General features: G+C 41.4%; 1 protein-coding gene across 1 annotated transcript in view; it reads right to left on the reverse strand.

Moving 5' to 3' along the window:
• The window catches only part of PLXNB2 (plexin B2), a 132,483-nt gene that overhangs the window by 35,239 nt on the left and 81,276 nt on the right, over positions 1–15,968 (reverse strand). Inside the window, exons 15-17 of the mRNA XM_009286782.1 lie at positions 15,498–15,606; positions 2,585–2,721; positions 1,023–1,190 (exon numbers count right to left, since the gene is read on the reverse strand). Coding sequence (XP_009285057.1) covers positions 1,023–1,190; positions 2,585–2,721; positions 15,498–15,606 — 414 coding nt within the window. The remainder of the gene's footprint in view (positions 1–1,022; positions 1,191–2,584; positions 2,722–15,497; positions 15,607–15,968) is intronic.

Below are 15,968 nucleotides of genomic sequence, written 5' to 3' on the forward strand. Positions count from 1 at the left end.
AAAACCCTTCAGGCCCCAAAACCACCCAAACCAAAGACAAAAGCAAATATTAAAAACAAATCCTATTTTATGTAAGTGACTACTCAATATTCAAGGAGGCAGGTACCCATTTCTCCATGAGAAGTCACAGCCAATTTTATTTTTAATGTCCTATTTGTAAGGTCATGATCTTACACTTCTTTTTATTGAAAGAAAGTGGAAACATCACGAGCTCTCTCTGCCAACTGTACCCCACTAGGCAGAAAGACCAGAATATTAGGGAACAGCAGAGACCAACATGAGTCAAGGTCACAGGTTTGTCCCTGTATCGGTCACAGAATGACTCTCAAAACCAGAGGTATGCTACAAGGACATTTATACTGATGATTTTCCATTTTGCTACAAATATAAGAGTGGCATACGTTTCTTTGGTTTCACAATTAGTACTAGGTAAGCTTTTTTCCAGAAGGAGCAGCTACCAGATGGGGTGTTGATGACTACCACCATAGGAGAGAGCATATGTTTTAAAAGCCTTATTGAACCCTGATCTAGATTTCCTAAAGAGATACTTTTTTTCCTCATGGGATAATGATGAGATGACAAGCCATACCCTTCCTCTCTTTCCAGCTTACTTATTAAAAGCTGAACAGAAAAACTGTTAGAAACCTTTTATATCACTTTCAGATGACGATCTCTCCTTTAGACAGGACAAGGATTTGTGAGTAACGCAAAGATCATGTTGTCTGACATCACGGTGAAATGCTTCAAATCTCTTTCTTTGAGATACCTTCATTTAAAAGAAGCTCATTACCTTTTCCGGTTTCAGAATTTACCTTTGAAGTGGGGATTAAAGTTTGGAGGTAAACAGCATAGTTTCAAACATCAGCTGCGGTTAAGAAAGATTACAAATTCTGTATCGAAATGTGTGCATGGCTAGAGTGAAGGAGTTTTTATTTCAAACAGTTCTATATGTAATAGGTTTATTACATATTACACATATTTTAACTGAATTGTAAATGAAGTTATGACAAACATTTTATTACCTGCTGAAGCTATTTACTGGCAGGAACTTGGTGACAGTAGGGTTCTCACTGTATGAAAACAGCCCTGGTACACTAATTGCCATGCCCCCATAGTCCATTGTGACTTCAACACCTTCAACCTTGCTATTAGGTCCTGTAATACAAACAATCTCGTCTCCAAATTCAGTGCTAGATTGGAGAAGAAAAAGAAGAGGAAACATCTTCAGTTACTAACATTATGGTGATTCGTATTCCTTATGGTAGTACCCCAGAAGCAACAAAAAAAGGGCTCGATTTCTGCTAGGCACTGAGTAGTTATGAGAGGAGACAACTCTTTCTCCAGGTCACTTCGGATCTTTAAAAAAGATACAGGATATGAAAAGGAATAGTGTACAAACACAAGAACAAAGCAATGTCAGCACACTTCATATCATTTCATTTTTTTTTGGGGGGGAGAAGGGCAGCAATTAATAAAAGGAAAAAGAAGTGAGAGGAACAAGCCGAGGGGCACTAGAAGATTAAGATTTTATATGGAACTACTGAGATGCTGAGTGAAAGCGTGGGTGGGTTTGGAGCAGCCAGTCAAGCAGAGAAAGCTGAAACTGGAAACTTTTTTGGATATCTGAGTTCTCCCACTCTGGTTGTTTTTACAGCTGCCTCTTCCAGCTGGAGCCTCTGAGAGAGTTTCTGTTTGAACGTTACGTGCAGAGCTCCATTGCATGGGATGAGTCATGAAGAGATAGACAATGGATTTGTGTAATTTCTAAAGGCCAGAAAAGGTTGGTGCTTCGTTAGGATACAGCTCTGTATTGTTAATTACTCAGGGCAACAAAAAAGGGCTCGATTTCTGCTAGGCACTGAGTAGTTATGAGAGGAGACAACTCTTTCTCCAGGTCACTTCGGATCTTTAAAAAAGATACAGGATATGAAAAGGAATAGTGTACAAACACAAGAACAAAGCAATGTCAGCACACTTCATATCATTTCATTTTTTTTTGGGGGGGAGAAGGGCAGCAATTAATAAAAGGAAAAAGAAGTGCTCGATTTCTGCTAGGCACTGAGTAGTTATGAGAGGAGACAACTCTTTCTCCAGGTCACTTCGGATCTTTAAAAAAGATACAGGATATGAAAAGGAATAGTGTACAAACACAAGAACAAAGCAATGTCAGCACACTTCATATCATTTCATTTTTTTTTGGGGGGGAGAAGGGCAGCAATTAATAAAAGGAAAAAGAAGTGAGAGGAACAAGCCGAGGGGCACTAGAAGATTAAGATTTTATATGGAACTACTGAGATGCTGAGTGAAAGCGTGGGTGGGTTTGGAGCAGCCAGTCAAGCAGAGAAAGCTGAAACTGGAAACTTTTTTGGATATCTGAGTTCTCCCACTCTGGTTGTTTTTACAGCTGCCTCTTCCAGCTGGAGCCTCTGAGAGAGTTTCTGTTTGAACGTTACGTGCAGAGCTCCATTGCATGGGATGAGTCATGAAGAGATAGACAATGGATTTGTGTAATTTCTAAAGGCCAGAAAAGGTTGGTGCTTCGTTAGGATACAGCTCTGTATTGTTAATTACTCAGGGTACGTACACATTGCAAGGCTGGCTACCGACTGAAACTCGAACATCCTTCTTGGAACCGGTGGCCAGGTTTGTACCAGTGATGGTAAGTGTGGTTCCACCCGCTTGTGGACCACTTTCAGGTCTTATTCCAGAAGGACGAGGTTCCTGCAAAGAGAAGATGGTCAAACTAATTAAGAAAATTAAAATAAAATTTACACCAGTATTAATTGGTATAATAGCTAATAGAAGTTTAATATCACTACCTGAAAAATAATAAAATTAAAACAATGATGGACAATTCTTCTAAAATAAACCAAAATCTTTCATTATTCATGCTGAAAGAAGAAGTAACAGATGATGTGAATGTAATTATGTTTCTTCCATACTGTATTTTACAAGGCTTTATATGTATTTAAATTCCCTATTTGCAGCATGTAGACTTAGCTGCCATTAAGTTTGTGAGAGCTTCCTCTTGGATTTCCTGTTTTCGTACTTATTTTAAGATTTCTCTCTTCCTTATGGATGAGTCTACCTTCACCTTTCCTTACCCCTTCCTACATTCTGCGTCAGCTACAGGAGACAGAGCAAGGTTTCCAAAACTGGTACTGAACAGAAAGAATATTCAGATTCCATTTCTCTCTTAAGCTCTTAATTGCAGTATAATTGTTATCCCTTTCTTGAGCAATGAGCTTGCAAAGAAGGAAAATCAGAAAATGCTGAACTTTCAGCACTACCTTTTTCTTAGGTACCTAGAACCTTGGAGAGGATTCTTAAAAACAATTCAAACAAGCAGACATATTTGAAATTGTTATGAAATTTGTTGGAAATTTAAATTTCTCAAATAAGTTCCCTCCTTTTGTTCTCAATTCAGTCTTTGCTTCCGTGACTGTATTCCAGGATCTATGACAAATACTGTAAATTAACAGTGAGGGCTTTTCATGAACAGTGCGATTTAATTACTTCATCTCTAAGTAGTCCCTGCTTCCAGCTGAGAAAAGCATCCTTATTCAGGACAACACTGAAGCTGCTGAATCAAGAGGATGACCGAAGCCATGCAAGTTGCATGAGATGGGTTACCAGCTGGCTCCAGGCGAGCGCTGCCTGCCGACTCCACGGCCTGGCCATGCCTGTGGGGCATGGGCTGCCAGGATGGTGGCAGACGTGCCGCAGCCCTCGCACCGGGACGATAGCTGTTGTGCATGCAGGCAGCAAGGTGGTCCCACGCAGCCAGCTGCACCACCACAGGATGCCAGGTCCAAGCGTGTGGCAGGGGCATGGCTACGAGGGACACTGCATTTGCTAAAGCATACCAGATCAACAGCTTAGGGTGGCTGTGAATAGGTAATTCCTTTTCTGATGTATAACTGTGCTTCTTCACCCATATTCAAACACAAGCTTTCCTTAAATGAGTCAAATAAGCAATAAGCTTATTTCCCAATCTCATGTGTATTTGTAAATGACATCTTCTCTCCTCCTCCTCTTGCATAATCTTGCTAAAACGGTTGACTGATAATAAAGTCCAGGCTTGGGGCTATTCTGTATGAAAAGTATGCAAATAAAGGAAGAGCAAAGAAGTTTGAAAACTTCCCTTGTTGATGAGGGTTTCCCTGATCACCATCACACTCCACTGATCTCCCACTCTAAGGAGGAAAAGCCCTGCTCAGAAACAGAGAGCAACAAGCCCACACCTTACTAGTCATGCAGCAAAAACCTTTCCCCCGTGTTGTTTTGCTCGGGCACAGACTGCCATCTCTGTGACAGCTTACAGCTACAAAACCGAGGGCCCACGAATGGCAGGGAGGACGGGGACTGATGTACCACAGTTCGGTTCGAAGTTTGGTGAGCCATCAACAGGTTTTTAACAAGCAGAAGAAATGGGTAAAAATGCATCCAATTGACCTCATGGTTACTTTACAAATTTGTTTTATTGAAGCACAGATATTATAGAAAGGCAGAGAACTCGTACTTGCTGTGCTTGTTTTACACTTTCATGTCTGAGCAACTTCCCTCCGAAGGAATGCATCATTGTTCAGCACACTTCACAAATCCACAATGACAACTGTAATTCGCTCTCAAGTCATTGAGCTTTAGGAATATGCTTTAACACTAATTGGGTGTCAATTGCTTTTCTTCCCTGAGAGAAATCTGTTTGTAAACCCTTCACTTGTCAAGATGTACGTCACTGCAGTGTATGACTGCTCGCAGGCGCTAACCTTTGATTTAGTTTTAATTTAATACATCACTCGGGTTACAAGATTTTATGTAGGGAAGTGACTCAAAGTCATTTTAAAGCATTTTTTAAGCAAAAAGGAGCCTTGATTCAATAGAACAGAGTTGACTAAAACTTGCTCGCTTGGGTCTATACAACCCTCTCTGTGCATACTCTTCTCTGGATTTAATTGCTTGCTGATTTAAGCTAAAGTGAAATAAGTCACGCCAGGGTAAATAAGAAGTTTGAGGGGGTCAGTTTTAAAAATCACACTTGAAGTTTAAATTAACACAAGTCTAGACATGCACTTCACAGAAAAACTCATTTGTGCTTTTTAGTAACACAATTTTGTTGCTAAAAAAATTACAATCAAAATTGTATATAAAATACACGGTCAATAAATAGTTTACAAAAATGTATCAAATACTGCAAGTGTAACCTTACCACATGGGCATAAACCCATACCTTTTATTAACTTCAAATTAAAACTTAATTGCTATAAATTGTTAAGCATGTTGGACGTCTGTATCATCCGCAGTAAAAATCCACAGCAATGATTAGCTGCATAACATGCCTGGGATAGCTTTCAGATGGAAGTATCCCCCAGGAACCACTAAAGAATCAGTATGGACAAATTTGTTATCCCTGAACCTCAGAAAAACTATTTAAAACTCATAGCCTTTTCCCTAAATACTACCTCCACTGAAAGCCTAGCCTCTAAGGACAGACTTAGGAAGGAAAGGAACAAGAAACTACTTAAAGCCAAGCCTTTAAGCAGAGATGTAAGAAGGAAAGGAACAAGAAAAGGTTTCTGAAGCATCACACACCACTGTTCTCTGTAACCTCAGCATGAAAAATGAAAGGAAGCTTGCTAAGAACTTCTGCTAGACAGCCGTATTCCTTTCTTCCTGCAAAAATGTGAAATAATTGCCCTGTTAAAGCTCTGCTGGGTTATCTGATGGGTAACTTTGGCAGGGTGTCAGCTGGCTCTGTTGCTAACAACCAGTAAATACCGAGTGAGCCATGAACTTGAAGCAGAACCATCCAGCACCATTTTCTGTGGGGGACCTTTTAGTGGTGGCCTACATTTGCCTCCCTAGGAATAGGGATGTATAGGTAACCAAATAGCAAAGTTATCTCTGAATAACACAGCCGCAAGGGGGAAGTAAAACAAGTATCTGTTCTGTTTTCCCCAGAAACTGGTTTTTTTCTTAGCAAGACTCCAACTCTGCTGGAAGTTAAAGCCCAGCTACCCTGGACAGGAGACCACGCCACCCACATCTCACCCCATCCATGGCGCAACCGCACCACGGCGTAGGCACATCTCTGCTGCACTTCAGGCTGAACGGAAAACCGAGGCCAAGAACCACTCTGGGAGTTAACAGAAGTAGCAGCCAAGGAGGAGGTGGAATAGGTATGTTTCACCCTTATTTTCTCTTTAATCGCTGATCTTGCAGCAGTTCCTCAAAGGACTATTTTAAAACAGCTTAATTCAAAGTATTCATATTTAACATATTTAAAGTAATTTTGCAAATACCAAGAGCTCTCCAGAGACCAAATAAAGTGGACACCTCATAAAGATGATCTAATAAGGAGAAACTGAACCGTGCTCTGTATGCAGAGGAATTATTCAGCATGACTACTAAGACAAAGCATCGTATAGTAACACTTTGTTACCGTAAACTTGTCAGGAAAATGATTTGATTAATTTTAACTTGCTATTTTCTGTTTCACATTTTCCCCCTTTCCCTTCCTCTTAAGGACCTGCCAGGAAAAATAAGTAGTTAAAATAAATTATCAAGAATTTTAACAATTTTAATAACCATTTTATTGCAAAACCAACGTGCTATAAGCAAGTTTTACCAGTCTTCTAAAATATTAATGGATGGCTCAAAGAACAAAGCTACATTGGCCCACCTGGCGGTCTTCTTAAGAGTACCAATAAAGAAAAAAAAATTGGGTCATCCAAATGCTCAACCAGAAAACGTTTTTCAAAAATGCAATTAGGTAGATAGGATCAGCACGAAAACGATATTTCACTGAATGCCAAGACAATTTGAAAAAGTACCATCAGTGGTGGTACAAGCTTTCAACAAGAATCGTGTTACCTAAGGAGAAGGTAGCCCCTTCCCACGGCTGACATGGCACTCACCAGTGGGACTGAGAGGTTCAGACCCTTGGAAGCTGCCAGGTCTAGTCTTATCTTACACAGTCTTATCTTACGCAGTCTAGCAAAGCTGCACCTAACCCACAGCTCTACATTGCTTACCACAGCCCTGCATGAGATTCCTTCTCCTTGCAGAGGAAAACGAGGGGCAAAGGGTAAATCCTTCACTGCAAGCCTTGTTTGAGGGATAATAAAAATGCTGCTTTTACCAAGAGGCAACCCCTTTCAATTTGGACTCAACCCCGAGCAACACTGAATGTTCAACCATTACAAACAGCACTGATAAACCTAGGACCTCAAGTGCTGCAAAAACAGTGATGCCACCTTTTCCAAATCCCCTCAAGGATTTCTTCTCTCCTTGTTTCTGCCCTTTGTTCTCATTTCAGTCTCTGAATCAGAAGTACGCCTGCCATCATAATAAATACCCTGCTTTCATTTTCAGCCCTCTGCACCTCGGGATCTTTGTTGGCTCAGTCAGAAGGTGCCCGGGGAAGTCACACTTTGTATAACATCACACCGCAGTGCTCAGTGCAATTATGATGTTAAGCAGAACATTTGATTATGTGTCCTATATGGAATTTGTAGCAGTCTTGTAATAATTCTTCTGGAAAATGTCAGCCCTTGTGAGGACTTGGCAATACTTCATTTCTTATGGACACAGTAAAGTTTAAACAACCCTGCAAACACTAATTTAACCCTTGTTTTATAATTCCTTGAAGTGTAGAAAATCATAATTCATACATATTTCAGTCTTTTTCTTATTTTGCTTGAAATGGAGGAATGTTCTTTCAGGTCTATATTTCTTTTCACACTGGGAAAGTATTGTTCATGTCTTCCAGGTAGTTTAATGTTTGAGCATAAGTATTTTCTGCAATAACAAGTTACCTCGTTATGTGGGGTTTTTGATAGCCTAGTTTAAAAATGCCTGTTCCAATGTCTGTCAGTTGTTCAGTGGCCTGTTTCTTGCCGAGTCTGGTAAGCCATCTCCCAGCAGAGGGACTTCCCACTGCCGGGACTTCCCACCGCCTTACGCTCTCATGATCGTGCCCTGTGTTTGTAGGAAGTGGATTTGCAGTTTTGGTAAAAGGTATGCACATCCACAGCTATGCTATTCAGAATAAAATACATTAGAATAGTTCAGTTGGAAGGGACCTACAAGATCATATAGTCCAACTTGTCAACAGGTGTAACTTGCTCCCTACTGCATGGTTTATCCTGAAGAAATAATTTGATCTCGACAGGATTTCTTGCTTGTAGGTCTGAGCAGACTGTAGCTTGTCAGTCATGGGAAATATGAGCATTTTACATATCTTACATACAAACCTTCCTTAAATCCTACTTAGGTGTAATAATGTTGAGCTAGACATCTCAAAGTCCACCTGCAACCCAACTTTCCCATGTTGTACCAGACTGCTGGGTTAGTACTCCTGAACTGATAAGCAGCTTTCCCAGCGCTTTGATAACCATTAGGCAGCTTTGCTGGAAGGATAATAATGCTACGAATAGGTTACCTCTTCTGTTTTATGACTGTGGTTGGTGCCCCATCCCATTGACACGGTTTACCTGAAAGCAGTGGTTATCTGCTCCAAGTTGAAACAGTGAGACAATGGCAATTTCTAAGTCCTTGTACATTGCTTATGGCACATAACGTTCAAATAGTGCTGGTTTGTTTGGTAGCAAATTCATTTATTCTCTTTGTAATACCAATGAATTCCCTTACGTGGCATTCACATTCCTGTGTGCCACTGCCTTATCTTTGCATCAGGGACTAACCTGAGCTTCACAAACTGTATTTTTTGGTTTCGCCTCACAGTAATGTCATAGTCTTGCAACAGTATGTCCTCTCAGGTGCTCTGTGCTTCATCAGCACAGAGGTACCGGAATAAAAAAAGTACTGGCAAACCAGCTTGCACTGGCCCAAGTATGTAGATGACTTCACACTCAGGCTATTTTCCAGTGTCCTGTTTTCCCCATCGCAGCCAGAATTCTTCCCTTTGCTTGCTCTGTTTGTATCCTTTGCCTCCTACTTACAAATCTGTTCACAGAAATGCTGATATATTTTTCATTGTAGCTTCATGCTTTCTGCGTTCTAGAGGGTAAATTATCTCCATGCCTGTTCCACTTATAATCACATTCAGACGTGAACTTACTTATTAGCAATGTACGTGACTGCTGCTCTTACACAGCTCCTGCAGACCCTCTGAGCATTCGCATTTCAGCTCTTACATTTTTTCATCCTGTTTATTAATCTAGAATGAACTTTTTAATCTTTAATATTTTATGACTTGCAGTCTTTTTGCACAGTTAGGATGGTGATCTCTTATTTCTTCAGGTTTCTGATTACAATTTTAGTAAAAGATACCTTTTACAGGCTGAAAATTCTTTCAGAGAGCTCCCAGCATTTTAGATATCTATGGTCTGCTGGTGTCAAATCAAAGCACAGCTTTTACCTGGCTAACAGTGGGGTTACTGCTATTCTCCTTTTCTTTTTTTATCCAGCTTTTTTGCAATTTTCCCATTAAAGATATGCAGGTGCAAAAGAGAACCATTCCCCCAGTCTCTTTTTCACTCACCCGACTTGCATTTGGGATCTGATCTGCCAGGCTGATTCATGTTCTTTTTTCATTCAGTTTGTTTGCTTTGCAGCTTTCGTGGTTTACACCGTCATGTCCAGCCAACTCACTTCTGGTCCCTTGCACAGTATTCAAGAACAAGAGGAGTGCGCTCCTGGGGAGCACCACCTAGGTTCTGCATGTCTTCTTTTTCCATTTCTCTACTTTTCCACTCATCTGTCACCAAGCATATCCTCAACTTTTTATATTCCTGGGCATGACTCTGTAAATAGGGATACTATCTACTATAATATTCATCTGTGGTAGTCAGTTTCTAGCCCAAGAACTACACCACCAACATAAAAGTGGTTACCCTTTATCCTTCACTAATGCAGAAAATCAGAGAGAAAAACAACCAGCCACCAAGGAGGCTACTGGTGAATCACAAGAGGGGCCAGAAATTCAGGAACAGTTGGAAGGCAACAGAGGAGGGGAGCCGAACGGAGATGCAAAGAAACCTTGGCATGAAGCCTATGCTTCAGAGGGGGACGCTGGAGAAAACGCAACTGTGCCAGACCACAAGCAGAGACACAACTGGAGAGGGAAAAGAGGATGGTGGCAGAGTATATCCCCGTGATGCCATGAGAGATGCCAGCTGCAGCACAAGGGGAAGCCAGCAACAGATGGATGTGTTCAAATGGACATGATGGGCAGCAAATGGCAAAGCCACCTAAGCTCCCTCCTGCCAGCTCCTGTAGACAGTGACCTCCAGTTGGGCGTTTGCCTTTGATGCAAGTGCACATCTTCACAAGTAGGAATGGGCTCTTGTGCTTCCACACAAGCAGAGCACAGGGATGCTGTGTCAAGGATGATGACAGTGCACACACACGTGGATAAGATTTTCACAAATGTACAGAGCACATTATTGCTCTGCATTTCTCTCATCCATCCTTTCCTCCACAAATAACCTTTCCCTTTCCTCATCCTGGTCCCAGCTGCAATAAGTTCTGGCTCTTGAAGCAGGTCTGTAAAACAACTAATTTGTTACCAAAATTATCTGCCCCACACTGAAAGCCAAATTATTCTGCATGTAACGCACACAAAAATTAAAGGCATTAAAGGCACAGCCCATGAAGTGCTGTAGACACCGGCCACCTTCTTGGAGGTCAAAATGTCATTTCATGGACTATAAAGGTAACCACAGGAGCTAAATTAAGCTTTTGAACGGGGTATGCAAGTCATTAGGAACTGCTCTTTCCCCCTCCACTTCCCTCCTTTCTCAGAGTCAAGGGAGCCTGCTTCTTGTTTCTTCAGACAAGCCACCCACTCACAGGATATTCAACCAGAGAATTTCCATTGTGCACTCTTGGCAGCCTGGTGTTCACCGCAGTGGCTGACCTGACCCACCAGCTCGCCTCGTCACAGCATCCACAACACCAGCCAGGCTTCAGTTCCTGGGTTATTTCTGCAACAGCAGAGAAGTGAGCTGAGCCCTGCCTTTCTGGGGCTGCTTTGTCCAAACCTCACACCATGTGAGCTGATCAAACGCTTCCAGCCACTCCAGGTGCCCAGGCAGAGCATTTGCCTGGCAATGCACATTGTGTGCTGTCTGCTGTGGATGGGATGCTTACGCAAAGGGTTGGTATTTTAAACAACTAATTTTTTGGACTGCAGGCAGCATCTTTTTATTGTGAGGCAGACATCACATGATTTTCTGAAAAGACCACAGAGTGTTGCTGACAGGTTTGATGGAGAAATGGAAGCACACATGACTGGAGAGTGTGCATTATCATACAGCCAGTGTTCACTGGCAGCTTTCAAGCAGAACCACAAGCACTGGACGGTGGGACATGTATTTAAGTGCATAGCTCGGATGATAGAGAATTAAGTTTAACAATATCCACATGAAGAAGGGCCAACTTCGCTAAAACTCTCAGCTTCCCAGGAGTTCTCCTGGTCCCTATGCAGGCTGACACACAAACAAGATGTGCTCCAGGACTCAAGAATAAAATAAGATCCTCTGGAAGCAATTCCAGACTGCTGTGGATGTGTGGTTTATCGGCAATAGTAGTGGCAACAAGCATGTAACACCCCCTGCAAAAACCCACCCAGAACCCCCAACTACAGTGTAAAATGCATGTGTTGAGGCAAAGACTTAGGGAGAAAAATCAAGGAGTGAGCTAAAACTCTCCACAAAAGCCTTGTAGCACTAATGGCACTGCACTGGTGAAAGCTCCCAGGGCAATTGCTTCAAACATCAAGAAGGAAAGCAGAGGATGGATGGAGGGAAGAGGAAACTGTCAAGTTGAGAGTAGATTAAGGTGGAAGAGTGCACCTTGTTAAATGTAACTGTGCTGTTCAGGTTCACATTCAAACTTCTAGTATGGTGAATAGTAATGTTCATGTTTGTTTTCAGATCACTCTAATTTATCCCCCCCTTCTTCCTCTTTTTGGTTATTCATCTTATCTTGTTTAGGTAAATAGACTTGTTGATTTACTAAAAGTCATTATTTCTAAGCCAGTCCCTAAACTACCTTCAGCACCTCAGAAATGTATTACACTTTTGCAAAGTTCTACCTCTAATTTCACCATCTTACATTTATTTGAGCTTTCTGAAACCATATAGTCTTTTTAACCTGCACAGCCTAAAACTCACAGAATTGCTCTTGCAAACAGACGCTGGAGATCCCAGAACCAGCTGCAAGCTCTCGTTCTGGTGACTCAAGTCTGAAGATGAGTTATTCTGAGAAAGGAATCATGCTTGTATGGGATCAGCAAATCTGGTCATATACCTAGAAAAAGCTTAACTCCTTCCTTTGATACTGCTTCTCACTGTCATAGTAACAAGCAAATCAGATAAAGTTAACAACAAACGAAAAAGCAGGACTGGCCTTTAGCCGTGTTACTGCTCCACCTGCTTAGAGACCAGCCGAGCTGTCAGTGCTCCAGATGTACCGCATAGCTGGATATTAAAAATTAGCATCACTTCATTTCTATTTCACTAAACAGGAGAACGGTTATTGCCTGATCCTGCCTATAGAGAAACAACAGAAATGTCAGTAGAGGAGGACTGGGTTACCAGAATTTAATTTCACTGGAATGGCTGGACTTGAACAGCACTCAGGTTGGACAGAGAAATTGTGATGGGTAGGGAGAAATAGAGCTTTCTTCCCCTGTTATGCAGCAAATATAGACGACGTGTTTACTGCACAGCACAGACTCTTGTGGACCAGGGCATTTTAGTTCAGAAATCATTTTAAATAGAAACCATGGCTTCCCTTTTAACTGGATTTTTGACCCATTTAATTGAGGTCTCAGGCGTTCCTCGGCTCAGAAATGCACTGTGCTGGCAGATGGGGCAGAAGCACGAGTCTGAGCCCCAAGTTCTGCTGACTATTGATCCTCATCAATCCAGCTTTAAAAACGCATCTCATTGTTCAGACTGGGTATCAACAAGAGCCAAATGTAGTAGTCCTTATAGAATCATAGAATGGTTTGGGCTGGAAGGGACCTTCAAAGATCATCTAGTCCAAACCCCCTGCCATGGGCAGGGACATCTTTCACTAGATCAGGTTGCTCAAAGCCCTGTCCAACCTGACCTTGAACACTTCCAATGATGGGGCAGCCACAATTTCTCTGGGCAACCTGTTCCAGTGTCTCACCACCCTCATCATAAAAAAGTTCTTCCTTATATCCAATCTACTTGATAACTGACTATGTGCTTTTGGTGGTAGATACTAGTCACGTGAGGCTGAGACTCTGGGGAGTATGGTGACACCTCCGGTGTACGTAGACACACCGGGCTGAACGGCTGCATTGTCTCCTTGTGCACTGCTTGTGCACTTCTGCCCTGTGCCACCACACACCGCAATTAGAGTGGTCACTGCTAAAGCTGAAGCTATTGTGCTTCAGGTGATCAGAGCACACAGTAAAAACAGTGATAATTACCAGCAGGAGGGGGGAAATACATAATAGAAATTTTATTTTAGGAAGGCTCTTGGAAAGAAGAGTATTTTCTTTCCTTTGTATATACTGAATAGAAGACGTTTTAAACAAAGCACAGATTTCGCATGTCTGCTGGAAGGAGTTACCAAAGAACTGCCTGAGAACAGCAGTGAAACAAGACTGTAGCTTTTAAGACAACATCAACTGATGCAATTGTCTGCTCTGATTGTCTGTTCTCACGCCAAAAGTGCTCGTGTCACACTTGTAGAGGTGCGCATGAATGGAATGCCCCTATACTGACTTTAATCCTACTCCAGTCCACAGTTGGCTTCATTTTCTCGTGGAACAAAGAGAAATGAAACTAGAAACCAATTTCACTAGTTCTAAGGCATGAACTGTATTACTTGCCATTGCTTTGCATTTTGTAAATAGAGTCCCCATGGAAAGATTTTTGCAGTAAATAAAAATGCTCTTTATCGGCAGTTCGCTTAGGTATCTGATATGTCAGTAACCTCAACGCAGGCAGAGATCAGCCCAGAGGAAGTCTGGGACTTGCAGGAAAACCTCCACTTGGATCATGCCTGTGCATGGCGGTTTCTCCTAGCGCCTCACTGACGGGTGATCAAGAATCTTTCCCTCAAGTAGCCAAAAGCGGTGGCTGCTTATCTCACCTCCCAGATGGGCTGAGCAAGGAATCACACCAGAACAAGTTCACAGGTAGGCTTCGAAGCCTACATGAGGGCTTCAGATTACATTTCAACACACTCCATAACTTCTTCATGTGGTTTTCATGCAAACCATGGGAGAATCTTTACACACAGGAGAAGCATAGGAGAACTGGTGTAAAACATACCCCACACAACAGGTTCATGTCAAAATCTCATCTCATGTAGGGTTTACTGTCATAGCCTCTGTCCCAGAGACCACAAACACATAAACATGGGAGATTATGTCCTTCTTCTCTGGTTAAGACAAATGAGATCGACGAAGAAACACTTAATTATAACCTATGTTTCCACAAAGGAACAGAGGACATTTTCAAGCAAAAAGAGTGTTTTTGCAGAGATATCGCCAGGAAGAGAGGGTATTTGCTTGGAAATTATGGAGAAAACACTTATAGCCTGTTTTGTGAAAACAAGAATATCCTCTTCTCAGTTGAATGTCATTCTTGACTTATTCCACCTCTTACTGCCGACTCCTTTCCTTTCCTTCTCAGAAGATATCAAGAATTATCAAGACAGAAGTTTAAATAAGGGAGAAAATAAAAGCCTAACCCACCCTTTATGTTTCATAGATTTACAGTTTATAGGTGTAATTTTAAGTATCAATATAAGGGTAGAGATCATTTAAACCTCTCAACTATCACAGGCTCTTATAAATTTTGAAGACCTCATAGATACAGATAAAGCTACTTGCTGCTAAAACCACAGGCTAGACCAGCTATAACCTAGGGCCACATTTAGGGTAAAGCAATTAAGACACAAACGAAATTCACCTCCACAGTGACACTGAAAACAAAGCATGTGTAATATGAACACACATCACGCCGTCTGTGGCTCTGCATGCCATATTTTTGAATGAAATAAATTATTAAAAAATTAAGGTACCTTCATTACTTATTCTTCAGCTGCTCTGCATCCATTCTTGTAATTAAGAACACTGGCTAGACTAAACACAGTGATTAAAATAGTGCACCAACTGTGCGTCTAAAGAATACCTAACATTTTGGAGTGCTGATTTTTTATATTCAATAGTGACACTTAAGAGATATTGTGTCACTACTGAATAATTTTATTACAGTTTCTTTTCTACCACATCTTTTTAACTTGAATTGCAAACAACATCATCCTATTTTGAGACTCTGGTTCTATTGATCAGAATAGATTTTTGGTACACCCTTTGTATAAAGAAATGCTCGAGTTAAGTGTTTTCTAACATACTTGAATGACAGTGCTATTGATGAAACAAAGTTTGTAAGGCAAACACAAGTGACTGTGCTTAACAGGTAAACTTCTAACTGAAGTCATGCACAAGGTATAAAACAGGTCTCTGAAAAAAATGCACTTACCTGGTATGTAAACAGCACTTCACTTGGCGATTTACCTAATTTTCCATTGATGTTAACTTCAATTTGACCTTGTTTTGGTTCATTCATTGGTCCAACTTGACATACAATCCTAGCAAGAAAGAATGTAAGTTTATCTGTCAGAAGTAACAGCTGCAATACCAATGCAAGGTATGTAAGTTACCACACACACTGTCAGCAAAAGCACTAACTTCGCTTTATCCTACACAAGGTACTTGAATGCTGTCTCAGATTCCTAGCAAAAACACCCAAGAATAGTTTAATCTTCTATCTAAAGGTAGGTAAAACTGAAACCTAAGCACTGTACACAGCAACTAATTAGCAGTCAGCTAGTAGAGGTGCTTTCTACAGAAGACTTAAATTCAGCCCAGAAGTGAGAGGTGAATCTCTTCAATCCTACACAAGATTTTCACTGGACCAGGTGATGTTAAAAAAACAAAGGACGCGCCCCCC

Source organism: Aptenodytes forsteri, unplaced genomic scaffold (assembly GCF_000699145.1).
Source record: "Aptenodytes forsteri isolate BGI_AS27 unplaced genomic scaffold, ASM69914v1 Scaffold166, whole genome shotgun sequence".
Classification (NCBI taxonomy): domain Eukaryota; kingdom Metazoa; phylum Chordata; class Aves; order Sphenisciformes; family Spheniscidae; genus Aptenodytes; species Aptenodytes forsteri.